The sequence below is a fragment of the Patagioenas fasciata genome, chromosome 7 (assembly GCF_037038585.1).
Source record: "Patagioenas fasciata isolate bPatFas1 chromosome 7, bPatFas1.hap1, whole genome shotgun sequence".
NCBI classification, from domain to species: domain Eukaryota; kingdom Metazoa; phylum Chordata; class Aves; order Columbiformes; family Columbidae; genus Patagioenas; species Patagioenas fasciata.
In genome coordinates, this window is record NC_092526.1 from 27,420,745 (window position 1) to 27,444,405 (window position 23,661).

Here is a 23,661-nt window from a genome sequence, read left to right on the forward strand (position 1 = left end):
GATGTTCAGTGTAATAGCCACACTGAGCATCAAAGGAGGATGAACTACACCCCAAATGCATTCCTTCAGGTATAAGCAGTGAAAATAGTATTCATATTATCTTGGAAAACACTTCTATGTTCATGAGAGGTTCTTTAAAACAAAATTATATTTTTTCTGTGTGTGGCTTTAAATCAACTGTATGGTGTTTGCTTGTTTCCCTGCAGAGCAGTAGTCATTCTCTGCCAGCTGTTTAAGAGAAGAATGTCCTAGTGAAAGCAAACAATAGGCTGTGTAGTGGGAATTGCAGATCTTTGAAAAGAGTAATTGAAATCTGCTCAGACATTTTGAAGATTCGTTGCACAATATTCTAAGCCTGTTGGTGGCTTAGTCGTTGGCAGGGTGGTCCTCTTTGTAGATCGCTGGGTTTTTTTTGTATAAACAGAAAAGCATAAATGTGAAGGAAAATAACGGGGGAAAGAAGAGAGGCATTCAAGTCCAAATGATTGTTCTTCTGTTAAAGTAGCTGAAGAGAGAAACAGCATTGTAAACTTCTTTCAGCGAAGAATCAAAAAAATCTTCATTTATCAGGTTTTCCCTGGCTCAGGCTCTTCCACTCCTGCCTTTTAAGGACTGCAACAGATAAGCTCTGGTGGATCTGGCATGTCTGCCGGAGATGTTCGAGCCCTCCTCTGCGATGCAGAGGTGCTTATTGTCAGCCTATGCCAGCAGCTGTTGCTGCACAGAGCAGGGGAGCTGCGTGTGTGCCAGGCTTCACGCAGCTGCTGCAGTAGCAATGCTCCTGACCTCTGATATTAATAAAAAAAACAGCTCTGTGCACGCAAGCCCTTCACTGCATCAGAAGTGTGGCTTTTCCCTGACAAGGGAGCTAGTTAGGCAGATGCTTAGGTCTTTACACTTGAAAAACAGGCGTAGAACTTGATAATTAAAAGTGGCCCCAAAATTAAGAATATTGCCTGTGGTACCCTGGGAAAACCCTCACAATGTTCACTTTAGTAGCCTTAGAAAGTTGACAATAAGAATGTTGTATCCAGTGTACAAATAGCTATTTAATATCCAATATGAGGCAGATTAAGAAGAATTTCAAATACTGCTGTCTGTATCCAACATACTGTCCAAAATGGATGTGGGGTGAATTAGTTCAAACTGGAATGGGGAGTGAATGAATACAAACTGTTTTGCAGATGAAGCTGAGTTAATGCTGTTCTACGCATTCAGAATCTCCCTCCTGACCTACTGAATTACAAATACCTTTAATTTTTTGGCAGCCAAAGATATGATTCTTTTCTTTAGACGATATGCCAGAGTTCTTTAATCCATCACTGGAATATGAAATACAAGAACCAAACCCTTCATTTACTTTCAACATTTGAAATTACAGGGAAATCAATAAAATTGTGCAGGGAATTGTGTTAGTGTAGAATTTGACCCCCTGCTGCTTTACTCATCTCTGGTGTAAATTCACTATGGCCAGGGGTTTATATTGGGGCTGACTTTGTCCAGCATATCTGAAAATATAAATTATATTACCATATGTACCATACTGCATTGTAACATTTCCCATCTGTTTCAGTCTCAGGAGAGAAGCATTGAATCAAGCTGATTTCTTCCAGGGGAAACCACAGAAACAACATTGCATAAAATTGTTAGCCTCTCACTGAGCTAAGGGGAAAGAGAAGATCATGTCCCACTTGAAATGTTAATCACCTGATAAAAATCATTTTAATGACTAAGTTAGGCAGTAAAAAACAAAATCATACATTTTTTTTATCCCCACAGCCTTTGTGTTTTGTATTGCGAGAAGTGTAAACTATCCTGAATTAAGCAGTTTCAGTTCAGTGTTTTACATGAGGTGCTATGTGTAAAGCAAGCTGTAACAATTACGTTTCCAATGGTTCGCTCTCACTTAGTAGCTCAGAAGCTGAATCTCACTTTCATGATTCTTTGGATCTGTCAGACTGGTTGTACAGTTTGGGAAATCTGCTTGTACACAATGACTTTTCCAGTTTTCCTTTATTCTTGCCAGGACAGACCTATTGCAAGAAGTGCTGCAAAGCCTTCTCCAGTGTTATAAACTATTTGTGTCCTAGCTAAAATCAGAAACACAGAGTTATATGTCTTTAAGCTATACCTTGGAAGTGTTTTGTTGTTTTTTTATTTTTAAAGCTCTGACAAAACGTTGTGCTTTCTTCAGAAATATGTATGGCCAGTTTAGTATGGGATTAAATTTGAAGTGTTCATGTGTTCAAAATTAAGATTACCTTGGCAGTTGAACTCTGACTGTAGAAGTCTTCATCAACTCCCCAAGGAGTGGGCAGGGTTTATGTTTGAAGAAACTAATAAATCTATAAAATTATCAGTAATCACATCAGACCTTGAATTTCTGTCAGTTTCTGTTTGGTTTAAGACTTAGACACAAGTCTTTGTGCCATTTGGCATCATTCACTTTACAGACAAGGAGCACATTAAAATCAGATTACTGTAGTGAGAATTTATGCCAGCACTGCACTAAATAGCCACAAATAAAGTGATTGCAGCCTGCTGCTTATTTTTAGAGTGACACCAAATGGCACAAAAGGTAACGAGCCAAACAAATATCGTAATGTAAGAACAGAAGGCATGGAAAAATCTCATAGGCCTTTTACCAATAATTGGAAGAGTATCTGAAAAATTGTACAATGCTCCCTCTGAAAGGCATTGAATGCACTGAATTAAGATGAAATTCTTACTGTGTGTCCTGCTCTAATGCAAACAGTTACCCTTATTAAAAGGTTTGATACTGTCAGGTGCTGAACACCTTTAGTCCCCTCCAGAATAATTTCAAGTGGATGTTCTTTAGGTGTGATCCAAAGCCCAAAATCAAGGTAGGTTCTGATCGGATGCTGTTTACTCTTAATCAGGAATGAATGATACATTTTCTGCAGATAGTACTGAAATAGGTCTATCTCTACTAAAAGGGCAGAAGTATAAATATATAATTGTCTGAGTTACAGAGTCAACATTTTGAGAGAGGACCTTGGAGAGGAAATCCCAGAACAATATCTCAACACAGATGGTCATTCAGGAATATCTTCTTCCCTTACAAAAAAACAATTTAGACTGCGATGTTGTCAAGAAATAGCTAACAACAGAAGTAGTATAACTATCTCTTGGATGCATCAGATGTTTTCCTCAAAATTACTTTTATGAATTCAGAAGCAGGTATAACAACTCCCTGGGCAACCCAAAAAAACCAACAAGGTGGTAGATATACAGCAACCTACTCTATCCTGCCCCTCGTTTGACTCAGTTTGAAATAATAGTTTTGCCAAAAGCAACCCCCCACCAACTAAACAAACAAAATAATGTCTTTGCATTTGATTTTCCTATTGGCAGTTCTGAAACAAGAGAACTCTTCTGCCATTGTTCTTCATGCCGGTCTCCAGCTGAAGCCAGAGGGGCTGTTGTGTAACAATATCGCTGATGGGATATTGCTGATTCCTATTTCGAAGCAATGCTTCTGCGGCAGGGTGACCTTTAGATGTTGTATGAAGAACATCATTCAGGGTTGTCAATATGCGTTCCTGAATAGAGCAATTTATGAAGCATAAATGTTGAGGCGGAACTATGTGACAAATTCAGCCACTTTTAGACCACATTACCTTTGAGGAGAATAATAGCTCTCTGAAGATAAGGGAGAAAAATTAGAGTTCTTAACATAAATCACACATTGAAAGATAAGAAAAAAGCCAATAATCTGCAAGAAAAATAGAGCTATTTTGTGTTTTACTTGGTAGCAGATAACACCATAAGGATATTTTTTAATCCTGATATTTCTAAAAGTTCTAAAAGCTGCAGAAAGGTTGCAGCATTTGGAGCTTATAAGGATGAACGAAGGGAACAAGCGGTGATTTGTTTAAAATGCAAATACTTGTTTGTACCATTGTAGGCTTTTTTTTTTTCCCATTTTGTAATCTGAAAGACAGATTGGGTGGGTCTCAGAGCAAGGAGAGTTCGGCCACATGACATAATGATCCTTTGCCTGAGAATCCCGCCTTACTGTACATTGCCAGTGAAACAGTGCGTGTCCCCTTTCTGCAGTAGCTCTGACAGGCAAGTGCAGTACTGTGTTTAACCAGCATTCGTTGATGCTGCTTTCTTTTTCTTGCTCTGCATCTGGGAAAAGAGGAAAACGTCTGGGACTGGCACAGGGGCAGAGCTGTTCAAACACGAGCTTTTTTGGCAGACAAGCTTCCCTAGCAGTAAGAAAGATTCCATTTCAGTCTGAAAGCACAGGATGTAGCTCTCCTTTTTTGTTGTGAAACCTGGGAAATCTGTGAACCATTCAGTCATGCTCCCTTTCCATTCCACCCAATAGTTACTCCTCCTACAGTACCTGGAGTGGGAAAGGATTTTCAAGATGGACCTGCACTGATTTTTCACAGCCTCCATTCAAGTGTTTTAAAAATTGAGGTTTCATCCCTTGATACCTCAAATCACGTGGTGGAAAAGCCTCAAAAAAACATTACATCAGTATCATTAAATCTGAGCACCTGTTAATAGGTTGGTACGCACAAATTGGTCCTTATGTCTTCATGCAGTCATGGATTCAATTAATTAGCTGATTGTTTTAATACAATTCTAGCTGAGAGAATGTTTGTAGACCTTGCAGCTGAAAAAAAAAAATAATTAAACCGTTTATTTTCTTATATGTCTACCTCTTTCCTTTGGTCCTATGAAACAGACACACTTTCAGACTTTTCGAGTGCTCAGCACTTACCTGGCAGGAGAACACGCGGCCAAACCAGGCCATCCTGGCTCAGCAGGCCAGTTAGTTCATTATGAGAGTCCGTTTGTTTCCATTACTGATTACGGGATGGAATGAGTATGTTTGATTTTCTTATAAACATCATCATAATACCAGACAGGGAGCTCAAACCATTTGGTTCGAGGTAGACACTCTGGCATTCTTTTCTGCTCAGTAAATGGAAAGCAGCAAAGTTGCAGACACTGGAAGGGATTCCTCCATCTACTTCGATGTAGGGGAGAACTACATCATTTCCATTGAAAATTAACTGTGTTATCTCCTTTCTACTTTGTTCTTTGGTTAAACAATGTATAAAGTAGTGCTGGAATACACAATAAATAGATGTATTTACTATAGAAGAAAAGTAAGAAAGTTTTTGAAGTAGCCATCCTATAAATCCAATGGCCAAAACCAAGTCAGAGTAAGGAAGTACAGGCTTTGTACAGTTAATAGTCCATAAAAAGCAACAGAAAGACCGTTCTTAGCTTCAGCAGACTTTTGATCTAGTCAAAGTCAGAGGCAAGACCTCCTCCATTTCAGTGCTTTAGCCTTTACCAGAGTCACTTCAAATAACAGCAAAACTCGTTTGCTGGGTTCATTGTGTTTGTAATCAGACTCTCGCAGATCAAAGCTCCTGGGCTTTGCTTCCCAAGCCATCACCAAGCAGCGGCTGGAGGATCGTGAGTCACCTCTGTGTGGACAATAGCCCTTTCTGAGTCAGAACCAGACAAGTTCAAGACATTCTTTAATTTCTAACTGTTTAGTCACATCTCTACAAGTAGGATATGTGTGTCTGCTACTAATGCAATAGCTGGACACTTACTTTGCCCGAAGTGGAAAAGCCTGTGGTTTTTGAGGATACTATTAGGAGATTTTTTCCTTTTGCTGTAAAAATATGGTGAAGTCATGATCATAGCACTTGAACAAATGCAAAGCCAAAAGCAACTACAAAACAAGTCGCTTCTTGGGTTGTAGCACTTGATAGCAAATTCCCATTCACCCCAGTGGAGTTGGGATTGTGTCCCATACGACATCTGTGATCCTTTGAGCCTACAACGACCATATTCGTTTCCCCTGTACACATTTGGGCTCCTCTCTATACCATAGTTATAGGTCCTTTGAGACCAAATGGTGATTTTCTTTTCAGCTTTCTCTATTGGTCTGCTTACATACAGCTGCTCATCTGCTTAGAAAATGGGAAATAATTCAAAAGCAGCATATGATGAAGATGGTATTGCCTTTTTTTCTTTTCTTCACTTTTTAGGCTGGCCCAGGGAGATCCCGCTCACAGCAAAATGTTTTAAAACTGTGGATGCTCAGTTAACAGCATAAATGCAAAGTTTCGGGCTTTCAAATATTAAACTTCATTGTTTTGTACAACAAATGAGAGACTGATGCAGCTTCCAACAAGCCATTGCAATAGCTGCCACAGAAGTGCTGTATAGCCACCATATTTAAGGCTTTGGGAAGAAGATTTTGCATTGCCATAGGCAAATACTGTTGAGTCTCAATTTTTTTTTTTTTAATCTTAGGCTACTATATATGTTTAGGAATCAATAAGAAATGCTGGCTAAGGCAAGTATTTGACTGTTTTACTGCAAGTCTAGAACTAGGCAAGTCAGCTTTTTTACAACCTTATTATTATTATTATATGTTACTTGCCAGTGCTTTAGCACAAATCAGCTTTCCAAGGGATTTTGGAGCTAACAGTTAATCTTTATGAGCAATGCAAAATGCATTATGTCATAACATGCTGACACACAGATCTACATCTGAGCACAGAGGGGGTGTCTTAAACAGACTAAGTCTTCCCAGATGTAAGTTTCCTTTGGAAACCTATTTAGTACTTTCATTCTGCCAAAGGCTGCAGTGATTTTTATTGCAGCTCTCCTAGCTTATTTCTTAATTCATTTAACAATGTCCAGAAAGTTAGAAGCAAATATGAATGTCATAATATCCAGATGTCTTTAATTTTTTCTCTTTTCTTTCTGTTAAATGATGCCATCTACTGTAGAATAACTGAATGACAACTTCCTAAAAATGCAGAGAAATCTGATGTATTTCTTTATCAATGGTGGTTTCTGACACATTTAAAATTTGTATTCTTTTCACTTATATTGTTAACTAAAATATGGAAAGTTGAGTAGACTCAGTCTGAAAAGCTGGTCACTGAGTAAAGCCTCTGCTTTCAGAAAAGATAAGCTGGCTCAAAACCAGAGTGTTTTCTAACCAGCTTGGCAAAAAATATGGGAAAGGTGACCCATATGTGTTCCCCATTTGAGCTGTCCCCTTCACTGTAAGGCAGGAGGATCACAACTCTGGAAATGCCAAAACAAAACAAATCCATGAAAACTAAGTAAGGATGAAGAAAAAAATCACATATGAAAATGCAAATTCTTGGATATGAATTTCCTAGTAAATAAGAACCTTGCTGTCTTAAACACATAGTTTTAAAAAAATGTGGTTTTGAAAGGATAAGAGAGTGATACTGAGAGCTGAAAATCTGAATTTTAAAAATAATCAAATACATTGGTACAGAAATGTTGTGTACATTATGCAATAAGTGTATGCAAGTCATACAACTGGATATTACATGTGAATGCAGTAACAGTATTAGCTTCTTTTAGATCTTTATCATGGTATTTTTATATAATAATTATGCATAAACTATGCTTTGGCCTAAACCAAAGAAAAAATGATCTCTTCCTTTCCTCATTATGTTTGTAAATGAGAAGGCCATTTTAACCTGTGGAGCTGGAGAGTGCTTAAGCTGGGTGACAGCGAGTACATCACTCCCAGGTGAAGTGGATCTATGCGGATCCCTGCTCTTTAGGGTGTATTTTACGTGGATAACAAGCTCTAACCTCCCCAGTAGCTTTGATTTTATTCTGTGTCCCACAGTATCCTACTTTTGAGGTCTTCTCGTATACAGCAAACTGCTCGTATATTGAGCTACTCAGCTTTTGCCACTTTATAGTGCAGGTTTTTCATGAGTCATTAGAGAGTCTATAAGAAATATTTCATTCATAAAGCTGCAGTTGTCATTTTTAAAAGACATTTCAGCCTTCTCGTTTGTCAGGAAATATTTGTCATTGCTCTTGTCAAGGCTGGCTACGTTTTTTTTTTCCTAAGTGCCTGCAGTGAAATCCTGGTTTGTTAAAGGAAGGAAGTGTTCCTTATAGAAACAGCAATTAATTAAGCGGAGAATCAGCTTATTTACCTGGGACCCACTGACATGGTTCTGCAGCATGAGAAAACCAAGTGGGAAATGAAGCAATTTTTTTAGAAACTCATTGTAGCTTGTCAGCCTGAGGAGCAATGTCTGGATTTCAGTGAGAGGTAGTGGCTGGTAGGCGGTGTCCTTTGGAGCAGCATCTGATGCTGTCACCCTGTGTCACAGTGGATGTGAGGAAGATGCTGTCCTGGAAAGAAGCTGTTTTCCATCTCTCTAGTGCTGGATCTGAAGTTTCTGGAAAGGCCCAAAAGGTGGAGAAACAAAGGGAAAAGTAGATTTCTAAGTGACAAAAAATGTCTGAGAGGGGTTAGTTTTCATATACCACTGCAATGTTTTAGATTTGAAGATTTTCCATGTTGTCAGAGGAAGGTAAAATACTGGCTTCCAGCCTGGTATCAAGTGCAGAAAAGATTGTTGGCTTGAACATGTCTGAAAAGAATTTTTGAAGTTTTTTGCATCTTGTTCTAATCAAGCTGATGATCAAAACCAACCATAAATAGTGTCAGCCTTGACAACTCAACCTTTTCCTGTTTGCTTCTTCTATAATTGAAGTGCAGAAATAACATGAGTTGGTGTATGCAGAAGGCCTGTCATGGGGTTGAAAATGGGAGAAGCAGCCTCCTGTCCCATGCAGTGCCCTGCTTCAAGACCACCCCTCCCCCACTCTGGTTCTCCATTCAGTGAGACAGGAGGTCTTGGTTGTGTTCCCCATCGCCCTGACAGAGCTCGTAGAAGGAGGTGACCAATTTCATGGCTGACATAAAGGAAAAAGTTGGGTTAATGTGGACAAGGAAACACAGCTGAGCAAGAGAACTGGGAAGGGAGCAAAGTCTGAAAAACTAAGCTTGGTTGAGTACATGGCACTAAAGAAAGTGAATTATTGAGATATAAAAGGCAAGAGGATTCAGGGAAGATGAAAAGGGAAGTTACATTTTATGGGAAAGATGAAAGCAAATACAGAAAAAGGGGACTGAAACAGAAGCATGAGAAGAGAGGAAACATCCAAGTGTGTACCCAGCCAAAGAGCATGGGTACGGGTATGGAAGCAAATACTCAGAAATACAGACACAGAGAAAAAAAAAAAGATTGTAAAGAGAAAAAAAGAGAGCAGTGTCCTAATGGGTAGTGGAAAAGAGAAGAGGGGTGAAAGATGCTGCATATGAGAAAAGAGAAAGGGTCTGCATAACCCATAGGAGTGAACTGCACTATAAGTTTGGGTTCAATCTTGTACTACATGCCCATTACAACAATTGAATGGCGTTCAGAATTTTCTGTCTGGAGCCAGTGGTAATTTTAATGTCAGAGCTTTGAATTACGTGTTTTGGTTGTCTTTTTTTTTTTCAATTTTGAAGGATGATATGTAGTAGGTTATTTACTCTGATGTTACAATCTAAGAAGGTGTAGGTACACAAATAATTCTCCAGATTTTTGTTTGCAAACTGAATTATTTTGAATTATTAGTGGAAAAATTTTATTCCGTTGTTCAAGACATTCAGTGGTCCCTGCATTTCCAATTTGAGACTTCTAATAACTTCTTCAAAACTTACAAGGAGCTTGTCTACCTTTGTAGCGTTATTTTCATATTGGTTTATTAAATGCTTAGGATTTTGGGATCTTGTTTCTCTAAGAAAATACAAACCCAAAATTTAATGTTTGAAGCTGATTTTCATCAGTCTCTTCAAATTCATTATCTACACAGATTTGATCAGTTGAGTAGCTGTTGGAAGGAATTCACAAAGCCATGAATATTACAGATGAACAATGTTTTTTTCTGAAAATACAGACACTTGTAACATTTGAGTGGGCTAGATCTCGCATTAATTGCAAACCACTGGGGCAATTAATGTGAACATTCTTTTAGATCTGTTGCATATGTTGCCTTTCAAAAACCGCTTTGAAAACACTTGGTGCCAGCTATTAATGCAAGATGCAAGCAACAAGAGTTTGTGTTGGACAAACCGCTTATTCCTCATCCATGCGTAAGTGCTCATGTTGGCACATGGGGCCAATGTTACGCTCATTTGAGAGACTTGGCACGTTTGTGTTTTAGCTGCAGCAGAGAATTCAATTGCTAATTACACAGTAACTCAGTCTGACACTAAAATTACTTGAGGCGGAAGATTATCACAGATTTAATTGGGCTTTGGATCAGCTCCAGGAGGTTTCCATTGATGTCTATTTATAGACTCAGCGGAGACTCCGCAATTAATGTAACAGATCCTCCTGATGTCTGAAGTACTTAGCCTTTTACTTCACGTGCATAAACTATATTACAATATGAAACAGGCTGTCCAACAGCTTTCATGTTATCTTTGATTTGAAAAACACATTTGAATTAATATTGGACACTATTTTGTCTTTCTTTCCAGTCGCAGGATGTACCCATCTTGGGCAGGTTTATGCTGACAGGGATGTTTGGAAACCAGAGCCATGCCAGATCTGCGTATGCGACTCGGGATCTGTTCTCTGCGATGACATAATCTGTGACGACCAGGAGCTGGACTGTCCCAACCCAGAGATCCCCTTTGGAGAGTGCTGTCCAGTTTGTCCACAAACAACACCACAACCTACAAGAGTAAGATTGTCTCATTGTTAATTTGGTATTGCCACCTTCTTGATCCATGTCAGCCTCAATTCATTTTCTTTTAGTTGCTTTTCTTTTAAATGCTAAGCCTGTCACTTTCTGACTCTAGGCAAATACTTAGGATGGGCAAATTTTGCTAAATAAAATTAAAAAACACCAGCTTCACAGACTTTTCTATTTTATTTCTTTTTTAATTCTAGAGTACTTCTGTATTCTATCGGAGAGTTGGTACCAGGTCTCATAAAATACTTGTAAGTTCTTGGAGCTATGCAGCTGAAAGCATGAAGTCCTTCAACCCAGTTTTATGTAGAGAAAAGGCACAAGTAAATAGTACAAAGAGACCGAGGGCAACAATTAGCCATTACATTTTTCGTTTTACAGAGACACACAGGAACAGTACAGACAGGATGTTTGTTGACAGCATGCTCAATCTATATCCGTGAAACTAATGCCAACACAGAATTAAAGAAAGCATTTTGCTAGTCTGCATTTCTTATCAACTCATGTCTACATCTTCACAGAGTAAATTTCCTTTTGTAGAGTTGTTGCAGGCTTAATGTCCTGTAAAGAAAAGGTGATTCAAGTCATACATCCCTGATTTATCATCATCTTGTTCACAGATAACAATGTTATCTCAACCAGTTACAGCAACTTAACTTCAGGAGAATCAAGAATGTTAGCGCATGCCAAAAGCCCTGCCTAAACCACCTCAGCGAGTGAGCCAGCTATCCTGAGCTCTGATGTTACCTGAACATTTCATCCTGGTTTAAGATCCGTGAGATTCTGTTACAGTACATAGATTTTCATAGACACCCTGAAGATTCTTATCCAGGAGATAGGAGAGTGAAAGATACATGTACATGGAAGAGAAAAGAAGATATATTTCTGCAGCTCTGTAGTATCTAATCTGCTTAGATATGGAATGTCAAATACGAGTATATCACCCAGTGTTAGTTGCACTGTGCTAGTGCAAGTGTGTGACTTCCAGGGTGCCCTGAACTACTTCACTGAACTGTTTTATAGGTGTAAACGAGTGGTATGTGTAAGCACGCTGGAGATTTGAGCACAGTTCGCTCTCTTGTGGAGTCTAGAGACTCTTACCAGTTCTATGTCTCCTGATAATAGAGAACATGCAGGACTATTTCCTGCAGCCTCTGTCTTCAATGTAGCAGTTTGGTCAGCCCACTGGGAGCTGCCCTGCTGCCCTTGGATGGTGTCTAGGGAAATGCCACCCTGAGAGATCCAAGGTAGATTCAGCTGAATATTCTTTGCTACCACTAGCTGCTGAATACGTAGAAGCTGTTCTGAACTATTAATTGAGAATCCAGATAATAGCATGTAAACGAATTATTAATTGAAAAATAAATAAATTGAAGGAGTAGATCTGAGAAATTAAATTAGCTACATTATCACTCTCAACATGCTGGACTGAGAAGGCTGTAAGGAAACCGTCCCTTACAGCTTTCCATAGTAGAATCCTGTCCTCAGTGTACTCTGTGGCAAAGCTCTACTGACTTCATTAGCGCCATGATTTTGCCTGCAGGAGAGGTGTAGCTTTATGGATGAGCAATGAAAATGCAAATGAAAGACTGACCAAAAACCTCACAGCTTTTAAATATAATGAATAAGAATAAATTGAATTAATGCGATAAAACTACATTCCAGTGCTTAAATGTGGTTTCCTCTTGTTTTATATATATTTTTTCTCAGTTTTATTTTGATTTTCTTCCTTAATTTAATTACCTTTTTTTTTTCTAGACTCCTGGAGTAATCAGCCGAGGCCCCAAAGGAGACCCTGTAAGTGCAACTGGTTTGTTTTCTTTTTCCCAAGGAATCTAACAAAATCAAGAGCCAGTTCCCACAGTGCTATATACCCCATTCAAGCTGCTGAGATACCCAGCTTTCATTGATGTCTGCACTATCTGCAAGACTATGCCATATAGTTATTCTGAAGCAGCCCTTTGGCTTCAACAAAACTCTCAAAAATTTAAATTGGAAAAGCAGAGAGTTTAGTCCAAACTGTATTACATTTGGGGTCTTTTCTTATATTTCTTCCAAGTAGGAAAAAAATTAATATCTATGAACTCCACTAGCAGCATGAATTTTAGATTCAGGAATTGACCTGTTTAATGTTTCTAGTGTGTTTGATCAAATATCAGCTGCAAGAAGGCTCCAGCAACTCAGAAGAGTTTCCATGTGTGAATTCTGTCTGCTGTGTCTTTCCAGAATGTTCAGTTGCGGTCTTATGTTTAATAGAGCAGGTTTCTCACCACGATTGCACAGACATCATTAAGAATGGAAGGATTTGTCCTGTGATGCCCTTGCAGCTGGAGGCAAATGCTGACATCTGTATCTGCTCTGTTTGTGTCTTTGCAGGGTTCTCCTGGGGTTCCAGGCAGAAATGGTCCCCCTGGCCCTCCAGGACAGCCGGGGAGTCCTGGAGCCCCTGGACCCCCCGGGATCTGCCAGTCATGTCCCAGTATAAGCGGAGGTGTAAGTTATCATTACATTCAGCTTCTACCTTGTTGTTCATACACATACAAAGCAGTACTGTGGGTACCTGTCACTTTCACCTTCACATAGCCCTTGCTTTCAGTGGCATCTGTCTCTCATTTGTGCCTTTGAAAAACACAGCTGTGTGGTAGGTCATGTTTTTTGTTGCTGTTTTGGGGGTTCATCCACAAAATTCAGCTGAAGTACAATTAACTCTCTGCCTTTTAAAACTTTTGGAGCAAGATCTGATGAAGGACTTAATTCAGAAATAATCTGACCAGACAGAAAATATATAGGAGCAGGTACATCCCCTCAAGCTTAATGAATAGGGAACTCTCTCACTTTCCTATACTTTATCCAATGTATGTTTAATAAAGAAACATTCCCAGGAGACTAGACCAAAACACAGGTCCACTGCTTACAGGAAGTTCTGTGTAAGTGCTCTTTGTCATGTTCCCTCTTTATTTCTGACCCACTGAATCTTGAATTCTCCTCTGAAGAGTTGGGCAGATTCAGTGAGAGAGCCAATTTTTTTACTCAAGTTTCTGTGCAGTTGAATTTGTTAAGGGTTCTGAGCCACAGCTAGCACTTCATTAAGAGACAGCATTGTCTCCCACGGAATCGAGTAAGCCTGGCTTTGCAAGGTGGGATTGCTTTAGCACAAAAGTGTTAAAAAGTGTATGTTAAAACAATTGCTACTTTTGAACACAGGCCAGTGTTTATAGCTTCTATGTATGATTGCCACTCCCAGGTAAGCCAAAAACTGAGGAAAGATGTGTTGGTTTTATTTAATTCTGAAAGGATTGCATCTGAAGCACAGAGCTTCTGGGAGGGGTGTCCATGGATCAGTTCACCAGTTTCAGTAGACATCACAATAACTTACCGAGAGTTACTGGCTTTGGGTTGGCAGACGCAGACACAGGGGAGGATGACAGGCTGAATTAGTCACCCACTCCAATGCTGTATCAAAGATGTGCTGCTGAATGTTGAGGAGAGGGTTATGATCAGTAGCACAGGAGTCGTCTGGTGCCTGGGCAGCAAAGGAGATGAGTCCGCAGTGGTTTGGGTTACCAGCAGAAGGCCTCATGTGTTCAACCTTTCCTGCTCAGCCACCTGTGTGCCATTTACAGATGAGATGCATTAATGCCATATTATTCAACTAAGCTGGCTAATGTGTGCATAATAAAATCAACATGTGCCAGTTAAGAGGGAATTCCTTGCAGAACTGACTGTAGAATTTATAGTGATTTTTTTTTAGACATCATTTTATGTAAATGGGTGTGTCAAAGATGTTATCTGCTCTCAGAAAGTCCCACAGGCCGTGTTTTCACTCCATGCCTTGGACTGAGCTTCCACTTGTTTCAAGACAAATTGTCAAAAGCATTGAGGCTTGGCTGTTTGGGCTCAAAAGTGATGATTGTATTTGAATTCTTCAGAGTGACATAGTGAAAGAGAAGGAGGAAAAGATGGAAAGTGGCTTTAGGAAAAAAGTCTAAAACTCAGTTTTCTGAGATGGGCGAGTTCTTGCATGGGAAAAAAATATTTTTTAAAAAATCAAAAAATCATTTGTAATTCAGGGAAGGACAGACTTATACGTAGGTAAGTTTTGGGGGTTTTTTTGCTACAAAATACTCTGAATAAGACATTCATTAGTGAGAGGTAAAAGAAACTGGGAAAATAATAATAAATGATTGCATTATTTAGTGCAAAAGAAAATATTTCATCAACTTCCCTGAGTGACAACGAAGTCCAACAGAAAAGAGACTGAAATAAAATGAAAAAAAAAAAAAAAGCTTAAGAGGAGTCAAACAAGAATAAGAGAAGAGAGAATGGTAATTTTTGCTTCAGCTGAGGCCCAGCTGTCAAGTTGAAAACTGGATGAGCACAGCATAGGGAGCTGACAGTACCATGACCACAAAAGAAAGATATTGGCTGGGCTTCTTTTATGGATGCTTTAAATATATGGCAGCTATACGTCAAACAAGTACTACTCAATAGATACAAATGAGTTATTTCCATACATTTGCAATACCAGTATAAGGAAAGTCTTATTTGATTTGTAGCAATCACCTTTTTTTCTTTCTTTTTTTTTTTTTTCCTGTTTTTCTCTATTTCTTTTACAGAGTTTTTCTCCACAGTATGACTCCTATGATGTGAAGGCTGGTTCAGCTGGTATCGGTTACCCACAGCCCATTGTAAGATGATATAGCCTTTTTTCTGTCCTTTTTTTTTCTTAAGAAATTTTCTACTCATAGATTATACCTGGGATGTGTATGTATCCTGATTTGAATTTAACAAGATAAGTTTTAATTTAATTGTCGCCTGAAAGTGGAATGTCATGTAAGGCAGCACTTTGCTTGGCAGTATCATTCTAGAAAGTAACAATAGATTATCTGGGGCGTTTGCCTTTTCTCATTCTTTTTTTTCCTTTCCTTACCTCCTTTTTCCTAATCTCTTGCTGGTTCACTTTCATATGCTACCTAAACATTTCTCGCTTTCTCCCTTGCATACCCTTCTCATGTATCTGCTTTGGTATTCTTCTAGTAATTGCTTCCCTCTTTTCCACCACATTTTTACCTCTTGCACTGTCCGTAATCTCCCTTTACCCATTCAGCAACATTCTGTCTTTACTCAGTATGATACTGCAGACTTATTTACTTTCCCACACCTCAAATTTGCCTGATAATGAGTAAAACTTTCTTATAATCTCTTTTTCATCCCAGAAGCAGTCAAGAGGTTTTCACCTTTTCTTTTTGCAATTACCTTTTTTTTTTACCCACAGCTGTTCAGACTGTGCACTAAGGATGCTGTGTCTGCCCACTAGGCCTGGCCCAAGCTTTTCACAGTTTTTTTTAGAGAGATAATGCATGGATTGCCTGAAAGAGTTATGCATGAGCTATGCTTCCCATATAAAATAAACTCCAATGTTGCACCTCATAATTTTCCTTCTAGGCCCTAGGATTTAGAGATGTTCACCACCGATGACATGGAGTTTTCTTGATTCAGGCACTCTGCTATACAGAGGATTTGGTGAATTGCTATTATTTGAAATTGGCTGCTGCTTCATGAAGCATAATAATTATTTTCAGTCCAGTGCTGCATAACAAGGTTTGAGTATCACATGTTGTAACATATCAAGGCAGCTCCAAACAAACATGTTACTTCTTAGGGTTCCATCAGATCATCTTGTGAAACAAATTTTACTAATCATGACAGCTGTTTTTCCTGAAATATAGTTCATTATTTTCTCACCTTTATTTTCATCCATTTATTTCTACCTTGTTCATTTGCTAATGTGATCATCTATCTGGTTTTGAATTTGTTTATTCATTTACTTGTTTGCAGTTCCTCACAGTTTTTGCCCACAGCTTATCATATCATCTACATTTTGCTACTTGGTGTCTTAATATAGGATGTGCTGAACCAAGCAGATGACTGAAACACCTTTCAGCTAACAAGCATCATTACTCCCCTCTATTTTGGCATTTTTCCTGAGGTGCTTAGTGATTCCTTGTGCTCTGATTTCTGGATTTGAGTTAAAAAAATAATAATTTAAACATGTGCCCTAGACTGTATTCAGCCAGAATTGTTTGTATACTCTCAGGTCATACGCTCTTTTATATTGCATCATGCAATGCATGACTGCAAAGCCAGTAACAGAGTAGTTATAGGCAGATGTGACTATACTTGCTAGAACTAAATAATATTTATCACTAACATTACACAGATTAATTTATTTATTAATTTGAAATAATTTGGAAGAGTAATAAAATAAAAAAATCCTAGCTATAGCACCAACATTTGTCTCTGGGTGGTGGCCGTGCCTGGTATTTCCTCAGTCACACATCTCTCCATTCCTGTCTTCCCAGCTGCTTTCCACTGCTTGTAGACCAATGTTGTACTCTATGTCACAGTTTATCTTCACTTGCTCATATAACCTCCACACATTGTCTTTGTCTCTTTCCACCACTGCACATACTCTGAGTAAAATCTGCTCATTTGTTCACAGCCTGGGGATGCTGGCAGCAAGCAAATCTCATACCTAACTATCGGTTTATCTCCTCAGTGTGCACCTAGAAAAAGATAATGTCCTGTTAGTTTATAGCCATACATCTTCTCAATTGATTGCAGTTGATGAGTTGATGGCTCCAGTTCATGTTGAATCCGGAGTTATTTTCTACCAAAGAGTTCTAACACTTAGCAGCAAGGGATGGCTTGTTGTAGTCACACATTGAAGGCAACTGGATTTCCCCAAATACTGACTGCTCTCCCCCTTCCTGTACTTCTTGTCCTAGAAAACAGCAAATATTGCAGTGATTCTCTTTTGCAGACAAAAGACAATCTGTGAACTAATATTGACATAGTATATTGGTAGTATAGTAGTATACTAGTAGAGTATAGTAATGGTATTTATCTTGTGTAGTAAGTTAGGTTCACGTAACGTGTAATACATGACCTATTCTGACACAATATGACAATAACCTATGAAATACATTATGTACAATATTAAGGTATGTAATAGAATGTCAGTACTGCAGTACATGGTGTTTTTCATGTAATTCATATGCTTCAAATGTTTTGCCTTTATCGAACCCATGAAGAGTTTAATTTAACAAAAGATTTTTTTTTTTTAAGGAATGACATACACCTGCAGTAAACCACTGTGCTAATTTTCAAATATTTTCTGTTTTTCCATATCAGATGTTTTTGTGGTTGTTGCTACAGGAAGCAGAAATATCAGCACTCATCCCAAATAGACAATGTCCTTAGTAATATCTTAATCCCTTTTTTTACCAGTTAAAATAAGGAACAGTATTACTGATTTGAGTAAAACCCTATATATATGGACCTATGAGTCCTTTGGTTAGTCCAGATATTATTTATTTATTATGGTTTAGTACTGTTAAAGTTCAGAAGAGATTTCACTGGTGAAAATGCTTGCCTTACTGACAATAACAGAAATATGGCCTTAATTCACTATACCTGTAGGTCCTAAGAAGTCTAGGGTCATAAACAGTTTATCATATAAAGTTCTTCTATAGTTTGTGTATATAAAATAGCTCCTGAATGCAGGTGAGTAATTTTAAAAATGGTTTTAAAAAGCAAAATCTGGCATCAATAGACTAGCAAGCAAGTTTGTTAGTACACTTTGGCTCCACCCCTGAAGATGTAATAAAGCTCAGTCACATGGCAGAGAAGCTGAAGCTCATTTACTTGTTTTAACAAATTAAGAATTCCAGTTATCTGTTCTTCCAGTTTAGGTAGCGGAAAAGATGAGCTGTGAGCACCTTTCTGGGGGTCTAGAGAAGGGGAATAGTGAATCAAAAGAAAAAAAATTACAACTTTGAAAATATCTTGTGGACTATATTAGCTAAGGCTGCAAAGAGAAACCCAGTGATCCCTTTTCTGAAGGGACTGTAGGTACCAGGCAATGTATTTGGCAATGTATATATACTGCTGCTGCTTTTTTACTGCACGAAGTGCACGTCACTGTGGATTTTTCTCTGTACTAACATGTAAAAATTTCTTTCACAGTTATTGGTGACTATTAAAACTACATTAAGCTTCACAACTATATTACATTAATATGATGACTGTTCTTTAATCTGCACTACAGAGTGGCTTTCCAGGACCCCCTGGCCCCAGTGGCCCTCCTGGCCCACCTGGTCATGCAGGTCCCCCTGTAAGTAAAATTAATCTTTTCATAACCATCTCATATTCTTTTATGTGAACTTCTCCTTTTCTCTGTCATAAATATTAGGTACATTTTCAACTGATAAATCTAGATACTATGCTGAAGAATTTTATGGATAAATGTGATCTTCTGTTAATTGGGTTGGACCATCTGTGCACCACCAGGACCCGATGCCTGAGTGCCATATACTGTGTTTGCTTAAGGCCATGTGTTCCCTGAGCTTTCTGCAGTTCTGTGGGGTGTCAGCTAAGGTTGTCTTAAGACATGCCACTGCCTCTCATCCTCTGTCAGCAGTCCCGAAGATTTATTCATACAGAATTTTAAGTGGAGATAAAGGAAAGTGGGAAACCTAATACACATTCAGCAAATACACAGGGTCTTGAGGTTTTTTTTACGTACATCTCTTTTTAGAGGAGCAGATTTAATTCTGTATTCATGGAGACATATTCTGCTTGGTTTTGCTAATTTGACCTTTTGTCGTTTGGTGGCAGTTCTGACTACCATTTTCCTTATGATTATGAGATTATTATAAACCAGAGTAGCACCATGGAATGATGCTTGTTCAAATCTTACCTGTTTTTTTGCTGCATTATAGGGCTCTGCTGGATACCAAGGTTCCCCTGGAGAACCAGGACAACCTGGCCCTCCTGTACGTATACATTGCCTGTCACTATATATGTTAAAGGCATGACTATACAAACATGAATCTGTGTCATCACTGGAGTGAATTGAAATCATGCAGTTAATTCTGTCTGTTTACTATCACGTATGTCAAATATACAAGTATTTTATAACACCAAACGCATTTTTAATTTGAAGAGTCTTAGTATTTTTATTATAGTTAATAGTAATTATTTTTCTACAGGGACCTCCAGGCCCTGTTGGAATGATAGGCCCAGTTGGTCCACCAGGAAAAGACGTAAGTTCACTATTAATCATCCAGTGATTAATAGATGGGAAGGAAGAAAGAAAGTTAGTTAAATGGTAAGACAGCAGAGCACATTGATACCATTGCATTTAAGAATTTTTAAGATTGCCCTATTTCTCGATCAAACAACATGACTGTACGAAACTAGATTTGGTTTACCTTAGCTATAAATGTCTGTTCCAAAAAAGTTTCAATTTCTGCAGGTGATTTGATAGACACAATTAAAAACAAAAAACAAAAAACCCACAAGAACAACAACAAAAAATAAGCATAAAATATGCTATTTTGATCTGGTGCAAAATAAATTAGCGGTTATAAAGAAAAGCAGACAGTAGTGCTAGCTGTCTGTTCCCTTAAAATCTTGCTTAAAATCTTGTAAAAGTTAAGTGTCTTTTGTCTCACAGCTGGGAATCCTGAATAGGTATAGTACAAGGTGAGACAAGCAGCTAAAGTTTTTGTCCATTTTGAGTGTTTCACCATGAAAAATAATTTTTCTGTGATGACCTCTTCCGAAAGTTGGTTTGAAATGTTACACAAAATCCTGTGCAAAATCTATTTTTTAAATTCTGGCAACTGTTTTTCGGAAGGTGGTCATATAATGAACCATCACCCTGCTATAATTTTTCCCGCTGTCTCTGGTGGAAGCTTTGCCTGCTTATTCTGACTCACCTTCATCTACTAGGACTGGTTCTTTGTCAGTAACTGAAGCAGTAGCAAAGCAGTGAAAAAAAATGTCTTTCTTTCAATAGGGAGAACCAGGAAGACCAGGCAGAAATGGAGACCGTGGAATCCCTGGATTGCCGGTATGGAAAAGTCCCTAATAACAATGGTCTTCTAATTAAAGGTTATGTTTTCCCATTTTGAGTTAGTCAAATGAATGTGACACACAATGAACATTGGCTTTTGCTCTTCATACAGTGAGTATGGGATTTATTCATCTTTCTATATTTGTGTGCTTAGGGTCACAAGGGACACCCTGGAATGCCTGGGATGCCTGGGATGAAAGGTCAACGAGTAAGTATTGAGCATATCGAGTATAGCTGGGTCTGTTACTCTACTCGAATTACAGTGTTGCCCTGTTGTGCTCTTTCAGTTCCCAGCTAAAGAGACTGAATAATCAAATTAAAGGCCAGTTTCTGGAAGATGTAATCTGACCTTCCATAACAAAGACTGTTAAATTTAATCTAGCTTCTGCAATTGTAGAGCTCCATCCCAAATGCTGGGCTGAAGTGTGCTTTTCAGAATAGCATCCGCTCTTAACTAATAGCCATGGAGAGATGGAGGATACAGAATTTTCTTTCAAAAGGTGTTCCAGTAGCTCGTAGCACTCATTATTGAAACTATGCCCCTTTATATGAGTTTTTTTATGAGTTAATATTCTGTCAAGAGGAATCAATTTTTCCAGAACCCAAGACGCATACTTTTCACAGAAATGGTTTTCCTTTCTCACAGGGTTTTGATGGAAAAGATGGTGCCCGAGGTGACAGTGGAGCTCCTGGTCCAAAGGTAAAAATCTGTAGTGTCATATTTGTAATAGGTAGAGTAATACCCTCCATCATTTGCTATATAGCTATGCTTTGCATATTATGCAATTATAAAAATCCATTAAACATAGAGGAAACCCACTGAATATCTCCATGAAAAGAATGAGAATCTTGCCAAAGGAGTTAGACTTTCTGAACCACATCATGTCCTAATTTTCCAACTGTAATAAAGATGAGAATCCAAAATGAAAGGACATGACTGGGTCATCTGACTTTATTGCATAATGTTAAAGGACCAAGTCTTCCTGATGGTTTTTTTCTGTTTAAGTGTTTTGTTCTGGCACTTGTTTAGACTTCTCAGACCTCACAGACTTCAGTTCATGCTGAGGATGCTCAGCACCACTCAGAAAGGGGCAATGGATTGGGCTGTCTCGTTTCATGTCTCTCCCCCTTGAATAAACAAAAAATGTTTGCACCAAAGTTCATTCTGTCATTGGTGTTTTCCTTCCATAACAGGGTGAAACTGGTCTTCCTGGAGCAAACGGAGCACCGGGCCAACCGGTAAATATGTGTATCTTGCAGTATTTGAATGGAAGTGCCAATGGCACTTTGCAGTTAACTGAGTTACTCATCTTTCTTTTAACTTTAATTACCCCACTGTATGCACTGAACAATAGAGAAAGATACAAATAAGAGCAATGTCTCTTTGCTCAGCCATATTATTTCGGGAACCATTTAACAGACTTGTTTTCTTATGTTTTCTAGGGACCAAGAGGTCCAGCTGGTGAAAGAGGAAGACCTGGGAATCCTGGTGGCCCTGTAAGTAATTGCAGCTCTTGTTCGTAACCAGAAACAGCACGTATTTTGTTTGAATATGTTGAGAATTCCTTGCTACCTAGATTTACCTTTAAGCAGTTTCAATGCAAAGGATTAGAAAACTATACAGCACCTGTAAAATCATACATGAAAACTTTTGAGTCCCGAATTAAAGATGTAGCGCTTCTAACTCACATGTTCACCATCATATTTTCTATTTCTTTTTTTAAATGGATAGATCACACATAGTTCAGTGTTGCAGCATAAGCTCAGGTTCAACCAACAGGAATAAGAGGGAGGAGTGGAAGCAAAGGGCAGCAGCGGAAGGCAGAGAGAGGGAAAACTGCAATCTCAGAAGGAACTTGCAAAAAATTATAAACTTACTCTTTGAGATTAGGGGGTACATTCTTTGCTCTGAAGGAAATCGTAGCTCATGGTGCACAACACAATCAAGGAAGCACCACTACAGTGTAATAACCAGCAACTTGTCCATACAAACGCTGTATAACCTGAGCAGCAGACCCAATATAGTATGTCTACAAGACAGGCAACAGGATTTAAACCATAGCACTGTTTGTTAGGGTTTTGGAGGGAAATTTTAGTCTTTCATGTGAATTAGAGCTGTTACTTTGAAATATACATCTATCGCAATCCTATTTAACTGTCCGCACAGATGATGCTTTGTAACTGTTATTTCTTCAAGAAATGTAATAAGAATACATTTTTGCATCTTGCTGTCTAATCATTACAGTGAAAGTCACATAAAATGTTCAATATTCCTTCACAAAACATTTAATTATTATTTTAGAATTTCACAGTTGACGAATACTTGGGTCTTTGTCAACTAAGTAGGAATGTACGGACACAAAAAGATGGTCTGTGAGTCATGCGCATTAAAGCGTGTGGGTTCTGTGTGCAGGGTGGTGCTCCATACCCAAAACCTCTCTTCTTCTTTCTGTAGGGTGCCAGTGGCAAAGACGGATCTCCAGGAGCAGCAGGCCCACCTGTAAGACTTACAGATGCTTGACTCTAAGTATTTGTGTTTCTCAAGTCTAGTTACTTTTAGCCCACATTCTGCAGTGCTGGCAAACTCAAGGAGCATTTTATTTAATTATGTTTCATAGCAGTGTTAGTTGAAATATTTGAAGCATACAGTGCAATAACAGAGCTTTAACACTGTAAATCAGAAAATGCCTAAATCCAAACCCAGATTATTCTCAGATAACATACTGATAGATACAATTGCTGTTCTCTATGCAGATCAACTTTTGAATGGTCTTATCAAATACATTATTTAGTTGTCTGAGCTGGGCAAAAAATTTATTTTCCATCCGCCTAGAAATGTGACCATGTCAGCTTCAATGTGTAACAGCTATATTGGCTTTTTTTGTCCTACACCTTTTTTATAATTACAACAAATTTCAAACAGTTTTTATAACTTAACCTCTCTAATGATAGCTTTCACGGTTTTTGAATTTACAATACAGAAATTTAACTGAACTTGTAAAAGTAAGGGTAATTAAGATGTAGGTGCAGTATTTTAGGACTAGTCAAATTTCATCTTTTACATCATGATTTATATTTGCTATTTTGCCAGGTGTTTCCTTACTCAGAGAAAAATCTCATAATCAGGCACTTTT

At 38.4% G+C, this 23,661-nt stretch overlaps 1 protein-coding gene across 3 annotated transcripts in view; it reads left to right on the plus strand.

The window, feature by feature from the left end:
* Positions 1-23,661, plus strand: part of COL3A1 (collagen type III alpha 1 chain) — a 51,685-nt gene that overhangs the window by 7,596 nt on the left and 20,428 nt on the right. For 2 of the 3 annotated variants that reach the window (XM_065841420.2, XM_071811169.1), the window contains exons 2-14: positions 10,391-10,596; positions 12,364-12,402; positions 12,982-13,098; positions 15,222-15,293; positions 18,716-18,781; positions 19,389-19,442; positions 19,659-19,712; positions 20,471-20,524; positions 20,682-20,735; positions 21,174-21,227; positions 21,722-21,766; positions 21,971-22,024; positions 22,983-23,027. In XM_065841420.2, the coding sequence (XP_065697492.1) occupies positions 10,391-10,596; positions 12,364-12,402; positions 12,982-13,098; positions 15,222-15,293; positions 18,716-18,781; positions 19,389-19,442; positions 19,659-19,712; positions 20,471-20,524; positions 20,682-20,735; positions 21,174-21,227; positions 21,722-21,766; positions 21,971-22,024; positions 22,983-23,027 (914 nt within the window). The remainder of the gene's footprint in view (positions 1-10,390; positions 10,597-12,363; positions 12,403-12,981; positions 13,099-15,221; positions 15,294-18,715; positions 18,782-19,388; positions 19,443-19,658; positions 19,713-20,470; positions 20,525-20,681; positions 20,736-21,173; positions 21,228-21,721; positions 21,767-21,970; positions 22,025-22,982; positions 23,028-23,661) is intronic. The other variant, XM_071811170.1, reaches the window with a different exon arrangement.